This window comes from Pneumocystis carinii, assembly GCF_001477545.1.
Source record: "Pneumocystis carinii B80 chromosome Unknown supercont1.6, whole genome shotgun sequence".
In the NCBI taxonomy this organism is placed as follows: domain Eukaryota; kingdom Fungi; phylum Ascomycota; class Pneumocystomycetes; order Pneumocystales; family Pneumocystaceae; genus Pneumocystis; species Pneumocystis carinii.
In genome coordinates this window covers 315395-326577 of record NW_017264718.1, presented here as the reverse complement: position 1 = coordinate 326577, position 11183 = coordinate 315395, and the positions used below count along the sequence as shown (strand labels likewise).

Below are 11183 nucleotides of genomic sequence, written 5' to 3'. Positions count from 1 at the left end.
AATATCTTGTATGCCATGTTAAATATTTAAAATTAATATTACGTTTCTGAAAAATAATAATGGTTTAATACCTAATTATATCAATTGATTACATTTTTATATCAATCATTATACATCTTTTGCACTTAACCTTTTTTTAAAACTATATGTAACCAAATTTGAAATCAAATCCCTAGCTCCAGATGGTGCATTTGGTAAAATCGTTTCCCATGGTTGTGAATCATAATGAACAAAATTAACTTTCTTAAAATCAGGAAGATCATCAATTTCCTTAAAATATAAATATTATAATTAAACTAAATCATTTCTTACTTCCCAATTATCCTTTGTAGGCGTTCCTAATGTTTTAAAAATAGATGACAATAAAAGAAGATCACTATATCCAAAATTACCACCTAATCCTGAATCAAATAATGGCTTATTTTCAAATGTAAACATTTGTGCAATTGTAACACCCCATGACCACATATCTAATGATGTTCCATAATTCGTATATGATAAAAGAAGTTCTGGTGCCCTATAAGGACTATTTTTCACTTATATAATTTATAATAATATCATATTCAATAAATACCCTGTTGCAACATCTGTAATTAATTTTCCTTGTATTTCATTTCCTGGATTCTTATATGACCATGCTATACCAAAATCAATTAATACCGCTCTCCCATTTTCTGACAAAAACATAATGTTTTCTGGTTTAATATCTCTATGAATAATTCCTATATCATGTATATAAACTAATGCAGATGTAATCCCTTTGATCTGCTCTTTAAACCAATTCTCGTCCTTATCTCCTCTTTTAATAACTGATAATAAATCATATGGCAAAAATGGCAAAACTAATACATGATTCTCTCCATATCTAAATGATCCAAGGCTTTCAACTATATTTTCATGTTTCAATTCCTTTAATAACTCTATTTCATTGTCTGGGCGGTGTGGCATACGCTTTATAGACAATGTACTAATTTTAAGTGCTACAACTCGATCTCCACGAGTAGACCAGATGCTCCTATAAACTTTACCCGTAGTTCCTTCTGAATGGAATGATTTATTCTTAAATTCATTCATATAAATCATCCTCTCATTTCTCTATATATATATATATGTCTGGTAGATATAGGCATTGCTATGGTAACCGCAACGTCATAAAAATGACCAGGCAGATTTAGCCATCAATTTAAGGCGAATGAGCCTCAAGAAAGGGTATAATAAGGGGGAAAAAGAGGGAAATAGATAGGAATTAAGTGATATAAAAGGAATTATAAAGATTGAGTTTAAAGAGATGTAAAATATATAAAACAAAGTATAATTAAGATAAAAAATGAAAAAAGGAATTTAAGAAAAAGGACCAAAACAAAGTGTTTATATATATATATTTGTCTAAATGGACGTATAAAGTGTTTTTTTTAATTTAAATATGGTCAAAAGGTTCAATATAATGGTTACGTTTACTCGGGGAGATAATTTGTATATGACGAGTTAATAAAAAAAATAATGAATAAGAGAGTAATTTTTAAGAAAAACGAATGGTATTAAACTATATAATGATAAAAAGGAAAAATTTGAATATAAAGTAAATTTTTTTTTTTGGGTATGAGGATGTCAATTGATAAATAAAACAAAAGAAATGAGAAAATAAGCCATATAAAGAGTTATATATGAGGAGATAATAGTGGTGAAAGAAATGGATTATATTTTAATATTAGAAAAAACAAAATAATTATAAAAAAAGCAATTTATAAATAGGACGTTGAAGAAAGTATAATAAATCATATATTTTTAAAGCTTAAGGTTATAATGTAAATTAAAATTTAAGGTATTTATTTTTAAAAGGAATTTTTATAATTGGATTGATATATTATTTTAAAAAGAATACTCTTGAACAAGTCGACAATTCAGTTAAAAATATAATAAATAGTGTTAATACTATGAATTTAACATTAAATAGTGACAAGATTTTAAAAGATGATATTGGTTATGAAGAAAATTTATTTGCAACAAATCTTGAAAAAAAAAAATTAAAGATGATTGATTAAATATAAAGACGATTAAATACAAAGATAACAATGTTCTATATTTTAATAAGGTATTTTTATTTTATTATTGTTATTTTTAATATAGAATAAATTTATTAATACAGAATTCAAAAAATATAATTATCATAATTCTGAAGTTTAGTGGTTAAAGTTTTTGAAGAATTAGATACAATATACAGCACTGAAAAGCCTTCAAAGAAGGAGTAATATTATTTAAATATACTGTATAAAAAAAAAAGATATTAAAACTGAAAATGAAAAATCTTTCAAAATTTGGGATAATAATATTTCAAAACCGGGGTCTACAACACAATTTTATTAAGAAAAAGATAATTGTTACACTATAATTCTATATTTAAGGAAATATATTGCAATTGGTAATAATAATGGTCCAAAAAACACTTCTCAAAAATGATATTTGATATGGAATTATAATTGATATTAACAAAACCAATTTTCAATCAATTTTCAACCAATTTTAATAACATCTTAATAGAAACATATATAAGGAAAATATATTCTTATAACATAAAAAACATAGATTTTTTCTATTCAGAGTTTACTTTCATTTTACAGGATTTAGGTTTTATAGTAGGATCAGAAAATGTAATAATTAAAACATTGCTAAAATGAACCTAAAGGAATATTTTATAAAAAAAACGAAATAAATTAATATTTTCGTTAGATAATATTATATTATATGATGAAAAGGAAGAAAGTCTTTTAACAAAAATTGAAACAAATACTATAATTTCTTTTAATTCTTAATTAAACGTTATATGGAAGATATCTTTCGAAAATCTAAATATTACTAATAATTGAGGAATTATTTAACTATATTATGAAATTTAAATTTCTATACATAATGCTATCTAAAAATTTAATATTTTTTAACTTGCAATTGTTTAATTAATATACATTATATTAGATTTACTTTAACTAAATTAAAAAGAAATACTTTCAAGCTTTTGTTATGAATTATTACTGTAACATTAATATTTATTTTCTTAAATATATAATATTTTTTATTGAGCAAGAAAATAAAGAATAAAATCCTAGCTTTTTATAAGTTATTTTTTTATACTTCAAACATTAAATTAAAAGAAATATAAATAAAAACGATATAATTTCGTTTTTATTCATGTATATACATTATCAAGGGTATATGACTATTAACACTAAATATATCTTATTAAGCCCAACCTTTTGATTGTCCTGTAGTAGATTGCTCAAATAATTCAAGAGTTAAAGCTGAAAGCATTCCTTAACATATTAAATATAAACTTAAATAACATTGTATTATACCTGGAATAGTTTTTCGTTCTTCACACCAAAATTTTATTAAGTTTTCTATTGATCCAGTAAATTCATTTCCTTTTACTAAATGCATTGATGAAGATTTTCCATCAAAAACAAAAGAATGATTTCCTTTTTGTGAATAGATAGATGTTACACGCACTTTACCACTAGGAAGAAAGTCAATTTTATAACCCAAAAGAAAATATACAGCTTCTCGAAATTCAGATGATTTTTCAGCAAATATCTATATCTATTAGACGATATTAGTATGATTAAAACAAAATATCACCTCTTTTAATCTTTGTATTCGTTTTTCTTTATCAGCTATAGTACTTTCTAATCTTAAATTTTCTAATTTAAGATTTTCTAATGATTCTATTGGAACAACTTGACCAAATTGTTCACCATTATCTTCAATTTGCTTTAAAAGTGCAGCATTTTCATTTTTTAGACGATCAAGAGTCGATTGTCTTAAGTTTTCAAGAGCAGATAATGGATTATCTTTCAATTGCAATATACGAGTTTGAGAATTATGTTTATCATTTTTAGAAGTAGAATCCATATAAGATAATTGCTGTTTTAATGATTCTAATTCTTTTTTCAAAAGAGTATGTTCTTTATTAAGAGTTAATAACTCTTCTGACAATGTTTTATTACGTCGTAACAAATCACCTTCCCTTTCATGACGATTAAATACCTCTTCACGTTCACGTTTTAGTATTTCTGTTGATTTAGATGTTATTTGATTTTTTGCTTCTTGTAATTCTTCAGAAATCTTCATAATTTCAATTTTGTAATCATCTAGTATCATTTCCAAATTCTTTATTCTTTTTGTTTTCTGTTCATCATAATTATTATGCATAAATATCATTTCTTCAGAATTATATGAATTCTAATACAGATCAATTAATATTATAATAACAATTTAGACAAACCAATTGTTCTTGTAAAAGTTCCACTTCTTTTTGAGATAAAACTTCTTGTCTTTCTAGTCTTAATTTATTTTTAAGTTCATAATTTAACTTTTCTTCAAGTTCAACAATTCTATCTGACAATTTTTTTAATTCAAAACAAGTAGATTGATGTAAAATATCTTTCTCTTTTAATTCCATCTCTAAAATACTATATTTTTCTGTTAGAGCTGCATTTTCAATTCTTTGTTGAGCAAGTGTTAAACTTAAAGCTTTTGGAGAATCAAAATCTCTTTGATCATCATCATCTAAATAAGCAACCCAAGCAGCTTTCTCACGTTTTAAAATAGCACGTTCTATTTCTGATTCACCTAAACGTTGCCTAAGATCATCCATTAACTTCAATTGGAATTCAAGATCCTTTTTTTCTTCTTGAAGTATTTGGATTGATTTATGAGATTCTTTAAGCTGTTTTAGTTCTTTGGATTGTTGAAAATTCTTTTTTTCAAGAGATTTAATATAAGATAATTGTTCAATTAATTCCCTATTCAATACTTTAATTTCATTTGAGTCATTTGTTTCTACTTCTAAAGAACGCTTTCTTTTTTGAAGATTATCAATCAATTCATTTGCTTCTAATAATGATTGTTGTTTTTGATTTATTAATGTATTTTTAGACCTCAATTCATCTTTTAACCCTTCTACTACCTTTTCTAACCCCGTATTTTTTAATTCTAAAGTTTCTATTTTCCTTTGAAGAGAATTTAAGACAGATCTTTCTTCATTTTTCCTATCTGTTGAATTCTCTTTATCAATACTGTTTATTCGTTGAAGCTCTCTTATCTTCCATTCATATTCTTGCTAAATTTCATATTATTTTAAACTAAAAATACAATAAACAATCTACCTTTTGTGCTGAACATTCCTCCCTCAATTTCTGTGTCTCTTCACTCTCTAATTTATGTTTTTCATATAAAAATCGCTTATCTTTTTCTAATTCCTAGATTTTTCTCAATTAATATCCCTTTTTTTCGCTATAAAAACAATATACATTAATTCTTTTTTCTTTTTCTTCATTATTCTGTTCTATTTCATGTATCTTCTTCTCCATACTTGTTTTTTCCATATCCCATTTATTTTTAGCATTACAATAATCATATTTTAAACTTTGAAATTCCATTTTTAACTGATCTATACATATAAAAAACTTATTCTCCATTAATATCTCTATAAAACACACCATATTTGTGTATATTTGGACTACTTGATAAAGGTGAGCTACCACATATAGCTGACCGAACATCCGACTAAATTCAATCAATATTTGTCATTCATTCAAATCAGAAATACTACAAGACGCCGTAACCGCACTGCTTCTTGTATATTCATGTCATTTATTAACCCATATATTTCTAGATTAAACACTTCTTCAATAATATATCTTTTAATAAAAACAATATCAATTATATCCACTTATTCTTAATACAATATGACACACCTAGACCTCTTATTAGTTATAAAACTTGTATATTTTTATTTTATTATTTTATTATTATTATTATCTATATTTACTAAACTATTTATATATATAAATACTTTTTAGTTCTTTATAACCTATTTATCTATCTCTAACTACAGATATCTTCAGTAGTACAGTGGTTAGTATTCCCGCCTGTCACGCGGGCGACCGGGGTTCGATTCCCCGCTGGAGAGTTGGTATTTTCTTAAGTCTTGTGGAACTCTCTTCCACAAGGTATTAGGCAAACTTGTTATTAATATATAATAAAAGATATTTTTTGTTAATATTTTTTTCTAATATATTTAAACAAAATTATTATATACATCTAGATAAATGAAAAGTATGTGAATGATAATTATGTGCCTCTAATTGCTGCATAATCGATCTAGAACAAAAATCGTTAGAAATTGATGGCTCACAAACAGGATGTTTTGAGCGAAAAGCAATGAAATTAGAACTATTTTTCCATGATGGAAGAATTACTCTAAATTTCTTGTATTTTTTTTTCTTATAAGAATATGAATATTCTAGTATAGAAGGTTCAGCGCTAGATTGCAGCCATGGCTAATAAAATAAATTATTATATTAAATAATTAAAAGTATACAAACCGATTTATCAGATGTATTAAATAAACTAAATGTATTGATTTTTCGAGTTTTTACTGAATAATTTGGCGTCTTGTTAGATAACTTGAAATTAGACCCTTATAATATTTATAAATTCTTACTGTATCAGGCGTCGTTTTTTTTTTACAAAGTTTCTTTAAAGGAATATTCTCTTCATATTTCGTAGTTTTTGTTGATATCTTCCATAACACATTTTGTACTCCTTATTGTATATTAAAACATTTTATATCAATCTTTCTTTCTTATATACGTTGTACGATATATTTAAAAAATAAAAGACTTCTCATGAAAGAGAAAATACTATATCATTTCTATCAAATTTCAAAATATATTCAGACCTATTATACCTTAGTATAATACATTTCTCCTCCTCTTTTATTAATTAATTTCATATTTTTACAATTATATATATTTACGATCTATTTTTTATGCACGATTTAAACATAAACACTTTGATTTATAAATAAATAAATAAAATAGCCCATATAAACTTATAAAACTCATTTATTATATCTAAAAATATCATATTCATTTATATCTATATTTAAAACAGGTTTCTTTTCAACGTTTAAACTTTTTTTTTTTAAACCCTAAAGCCTTTAAAAATCTACAAGAGACATCATCTTTCAGTTATATTCTTACTTGCGACTCCTTTTTTTTATTTATATTTTATGCAAACCTTAATCACTTATAAATAAAGTTATATTCTTTAAATATTCAAGTTAAATATAAATATAAAATACTATATACAAAGGAATATTTATAAATTATTTATATTGAAAGGAGTTTTATATTTTTAAAATTTAATCAATTCAGCGATTAACAGGATAAATGTTCTTTTGAAGAGAAATTGAGGGAGAAAATCAATAATAATCGGGATAAAGGGACATCAAAGGAGAAAAAGAATATAATTTATGTATAAAATTGAGAGGAAACTTGATATTAATAAGCAAGTTAAAAAATATTAAGAAAATAGATGCAAAAACTGAAGAAAAGGATATAAAAATATTAAATGAATCAAGAATTGAGTAAAGTTAGTGCTTCAGAGGAAAGCAATGTGAATATAACATGTAAACGTAAACGAACAAGCTCAATGGGACAAGAAGAGCAATATATTATAGAAAATTTAAAAGAAAATGAAATAACCATATGCAATGGCAAAGAATTTGGAGGAAAAAACATACCAGTAGTATCAACGAATAGAGAGGAATCGTTATGGATAAAATCAATAGAAAATGTAGTGAAGAGTGTAGTGTCAATTCGATTTTCACATGTAAAATTGAATAAAAGAGTAGAAAAATGTTTTTTTTTGATTGAAAATTAGGTTTCAGCATTTGACACTGAATTTCCAGAGAGTGGAGAAGCAAGTGGTTTTATAATAGATGCGGAAAATGGATATATTTTGACGAATCGTCATGTTGTATCATCAGGACCATTTTGGGGACATGCAATTTGTGAGAACCATGAAGAGGTATTTTATCAATTATTTTTAATTATTATTAATTATCTAATAATAGATTGAAATATATCCTATTTATAGAGATCCGAGTAAGTAAATGAACATATTAGATTCTGTCTTAACTAATTTCTATAGTCCATGATTTTGGGTTTAGATGGGGATTATTATAAAGCAGAAACTAATTTTACTAGAATCTTAAAATTTAATCCAAAAAGTATTAAATATATGCCAGTAGTGGCTATTCCATTACGTCCAGATCTAGCTCGTGTAGGTACAGAGATTAGAGTAGTAGGGTATAGTATTATTTTATTTTTTATTCTTTAATTAAATATTTATATTAGTAATGATGCAGCTGAAAAATTATCTATACTTTCAGGATGGATATCAAGAGTAGACAGAAATGCACCTGAATATGGTAATAAACAATATATCATATTGATGAAATTACTTATTATTTGTAGGAGATTTTACATATTCTGGTACAATATTCTTTTTATTATATTTATTTTAAATAATTGACTAGATTTCAATACTAATTACATTCAAGCAGCTGCAAATGCAAGTGGAGGGAGCTCAGGAAGTCCAGTAGTAAACATTGATGGCTATGCAGTTGCATTACAAGCAGGCGGAAGAACACAGGGTATTTGGACATATGAAAATAAAAAGCTCATATTTTCGTAGCAGCAACGGATTTCTTCTTACCTCTTGATCGTCCTCTTCGTACTTTAAGATGTCTTCAAAATAATCTTCCTATAACAAGGGGTACTATTCAAGTACAATGGATGATAAAGGCAATACAATTTTAATACTATTTTCTCTTCATTAAAATATAACTAGCCATTTGATGAATGTCGTAGACTTGGATTAAGTCCTGATGTAGAGGCATGTATTAGACAATCATTCCCAGAAGAAGTAGGTCTTCTTGTAGCAGAAACAGTTCTTCCAGAAGGACCAGGAGATGGGTTAATAGTCGAAGGAGACATTTTAATAAGGGTAAACAATGAAATTCTTACAAAACATATTCCATTGGAAAGTATTTTAGACGAATCTATTGGCAAAAAAATACAAATATCAGTTCAAAGGGGAGGGGAAGATATAAATATAAATATAGAAGTATGTGACAAACATAAAATTACACCAGATAGATATGTCGAATATTCTGGGGCAAAATTTCATAATCTATCATATCAATTAGCACGAAGCTATGCTGTTGCTGTTAAAGGTGTATTTATTTCTGAACCAGAGGGTTCTTTTCGACTAGAAGGTCCAGATCAAGGCTATATATTAGATACTGTCGATACCAAACAGGTACCAGATTTAGATACATTTATAGAAGTTGTCAAAGATATACCTGATCGAAAACATGTTGTAGTAACATATAGAGTTATTCATGATATGCATAGTCTTTGCACTCAAATAGTTCATATAGATCGCCATTGGGCTACTAAATTTCGACTTGCTATTCGAAATGATTCAACAGGATTATGGGATTTTCATGATTTAGGGAATCCTCCTCCACCAGAAAAAATACAACCCAAAACTGCAAAATTTATTACATTGGATAACAATTTTGGGCATGCAGCAAGTTTAGTTAAAAGTTTCGTAAAAATATCATATTTTATGCCTATACGGTTAGATGGATTTCCAAAAGGAAGGTATAATCATGTCTAATATAAAGGAAAAAGATTTTAATTCCATTTTAGAAAATCAGGAACTGGGCTTATTGTTGATAAAGATAGAGGACTTGCAGTTACTTCCAGATCTATTATACCCTTTGCATTGGGGGATCTTTTATTAACATTTGCTGACTCGATTATTATACCTGGAAAGGTATTTAATAATAATTTCATACTAGAATTGCTGTTGAAGAATAGATTGAACATCTTCACCCTACACAGAATATCGCCTTTATTAGTTATGATCCTAAACTTTTAGCAGATACTCCTGTTCAGGCAGCAAAACTTAGTGATGAACATCTTTCTCAAGGTAGAAAATCATAATTTAAAGATTTATCATTTAATTATTTATTACAGGAAGTTCTGTATACTTTGTAGGAGTAAATCATAGTAATAGAATTGTTGGTACAAAAACTGTTGTTACAGATGTAACGACAGTTATAATTCCTCAAAATGCAACTCCAAGATTCCGTGCAATTAATGTTGATTCTATATTTGTTGATACTAATTTGGGATCTCAATGTGGATCAGGAGTTCTTTGTGGAGAAGATGGAAGGGTTAAAGCACTCTGGTTAACATATTTGGGAGAACGAACATCTAGTGGAAAAGATGTTGATTATCATATGGGTATTAATTGTTCTATTAATATAGACATATTGCTAATGCAAAAAAAGGGCTAGCTATATCAACAATTTTACCAATTTTAGAGAAATTACGATTAGGTATAACTCCTAAATTACGAATGTTAAATATAGAAGTTTATTTCATTCAAATGGCACAAGCTCGAAATATGGGTGTTAGTGATGAATTGATTTGTCGTGTTGAAGATGCAAATCCTGAAAAACATCAATTACTTCTTGTAAGACGAGTAGAATCAGGAAATGGTCCCAAACTTCTTCAAGATGGTGATGTTATTTTAACTGTAAACCAAAAAATAGTTACTCGAATACAAGATTTAGACGTACAATATACATCAGATGAGTTAAAAATGGTATATTTTTATATTTTTAATATGTAATATTAATAAATATCATAGGTTATACTTCGAAAACGAAAAGAACTTACTCTAAACATTCCTACAGTTCTTGCAGAAGCAAGCGAAACAGATCGTGTAGTTATGTGTTTCGGTGCATTGCTTCAAGCACCTCATCGTGCAGTAAGACAGCAATCTAAAACACTTCATACACAAATTTATGTATCTGCAAAAGTATTTCCAATTATATCACTTTATTTTAGTCCTAATTAGTCTTTAGAGTAAGGGTTCGCCGGCATATCAATATGGGCTTGTGCCAACAATGTTTATTACACATATAAATAGTGTATTTACTCCTGATCTTGACGCTTTTTTAAAGGTAAATATTTCATAATTACAATATTCATTTTCCAAATAATAGGCTATATTACCCATTCCAGATAATACATATGTACGAATACGAACAACTACTTTTGATAATATTCCTATTGTTCTTACACTAAAACTTAATTTACATTATTTTCCAACTGTTGAACTAATTAAAGACGAAACTTGTGAAAACGGTTGGAGACAAATTGTTTACGAATCCAAATAACTGATATATTATTAAAAAACGTATAGATAAAAAAAATAATCATCTATACTCTAAAAAATAACACAATAAACTATTTAGAAAG

General features: G+C 26.4%; 4 protein-coding genes and 1 non-coding gene across 5 annotated transcripts; 2 read left to right on the top strand and 3 right to left on the bottom strand.

The window, feature by feature from the left end:
* Positions 1 to 17: 17 nt before the first annotated feature.
* Positions 18 to 1116, bottom strand: T552_01548 (hypothetical protein). Its single transcript, XM_018370129.1, has 4 exons — positions 575 to 1116; positions 313 to 526; positions 115 to 270; positions 18 to 71 (listed from the first exon to the last, which is right to left on the bottom strand). The coding sequence occupies exons 1-4, from the start codon at positions 1081 to 1083 to the stop codon at positions 39 to 41; spliced, it is 912 nt and encodes a 303-aa protein (XP_018226287.1). The 5' UTR covers positions 1084 to 1116; the 3' UTR covers positions 18 to 38.
* A 2073-nt stretch (positions 1117 to 3189) lies between these two features.
* T552_01547 (hypothetical protein) lies at positions 3190 to 5684 on the bottom strand. The gene is made up of 8 exons (XM_018370128.1): positions 5606 to 5684; positions 5493 to 5559; positions 5304 to 5443; positions 5160 to 5252; positions 4277 to 5113; positions 3631 to 4233; positions 3348 to 3585; positions 3190 to 3305 (listed from the first exon to the last, which is right to left on the bottom strand). The coding sequence occupies exons 1-8, from the start codon at positions 5639 to 5641 to the stop codon at positions 3235 to 3237; spliced, it is 2085 nt and encodes a 694-aa protein (XP_018226286.1). The 5' UTR covers positions 5642 to 5684; the 3' UTR covers positions 3190 to 3234.
* A 209-nt stretch (positions 5685 to 5893) lies between these two features.
* Positions 5894 to 5965, top strand: T552_05017. The gene has a single exon. It is a non-coding gene; the product is annotated as a tRNA-Asp (tRNA).
* Positions 5966 to 6086: 121 nt separating this feature from the next.
* T552_01545 (hypothetical protein) lies at positions 6087 to 6685 on the bottom strand (the record flags this gene model as incomplete). Its single annotated transcript, XM_018370127.1, has 4 exons — positions 6087 to 6335; positions 6381 to 6461; positions 6500 to 6600; positions 6649 to 6685. The coding sequence occupies 4 exons, from the start codon at positions 6683 to 6685 to the stop codon at positions 6087 to 6089; spliced, it is 468 nt and encodes a 155-aa protein (XP_018226285.1).
* Positions 6686 to 7353: 668 nt separating this feature from the next.
* On the top strand, positions 7354 to 11146 carry T552_01544 (hypothetical protein). Its single transcript, XM_018370126.1, has 17 exons — positions 7354 to 7671; positions 7723 to 7869; positions 7916 to 7946; positions 7993 to 8005; positions 8049 to 8150; positions 8199 to 8272; positions 8319 to 8336; positions 8381 to 8497; positions 8539 to 8648; positions 8695 to 9512; positions 9561 to 9687; positions 9732 to 9843; positions 9891 to 10160; positions 10208 to 10524; positions 10570 to 10740; positions 10787 to 10885; positions 10928 to 11146. Exons 1-17 carry the CDS (start codon positions 7411 to 7413, stop codon positions 11099 to 11101), a joined length of 2961 nt encoding a protein of 986 aa, XP_018226284.1. The 5' UTR covers positions 7354 to 7410; the 3' UTR covers positions 11102 to 11146.
* The last annotated feature ends 37 nt before the right edge of the window (positions 11147 to 11183 follow it).

Coding starts and splice junctions, on each gene's coding strand:
- T552_01548 (XM_018370129.1), bottom strand. CDS start 1,083: ATGATTTATATGAATGAATTTAAGAATAAATCATTCCATTCAGAAGGA. Junction 527..574: donor ATTACAGATGTTGCAACAGG/GTATTTATTGAA, acceptor AGTGAAAAATAG/TCCTTATAGGGCACCAGAAC. Junction 72..114: donor AAAGGTTAAGTGCAAAAGAT/GTATAATGATTG, acceptor TGATATAATTAG/GTATTAAACCATTATTATTT.
- T552_01547 (XM_018370128.1), bottom strand. CDS start 5,641: ATGAATATACAAGAAGCAGTGCGGTTACGGCGTCTT. Junction 3,586..3,630: donor GAATACAAAGATTAAAAGAG/GTGATATTTTGT, acceptor TAATAGATATAG/ATATTTGCTGAAAAATCATC. Junction 3,306..3,347: donor AGAACGAAAAACTATTCCAG/GTATAATACAAT, acceptor TAATATGTTAAG/GAATGCTTTCAGCTTTAACT.
- T552_01544 (XM_018370126.1), top strand. CDS start 7,411: ATGAATCAAGAATTGAGTAAAGTTAGTGCTTCAGAGGAAAGCAATGTG. Junction 8,498..8,538: donor AGCAGGCGGAAGAACACAGG/GTATTTGGACAT, acceptor ATATTTTCGTAG/CAGCAACGGATTTCTTCTTA. Junction 10,161..10,207: donor AGATGTTGATTATCATATGG/GTATTAATTGTT, acceptor ATGCAAAAAAAG/GGCTAGCTATATCAACAATT.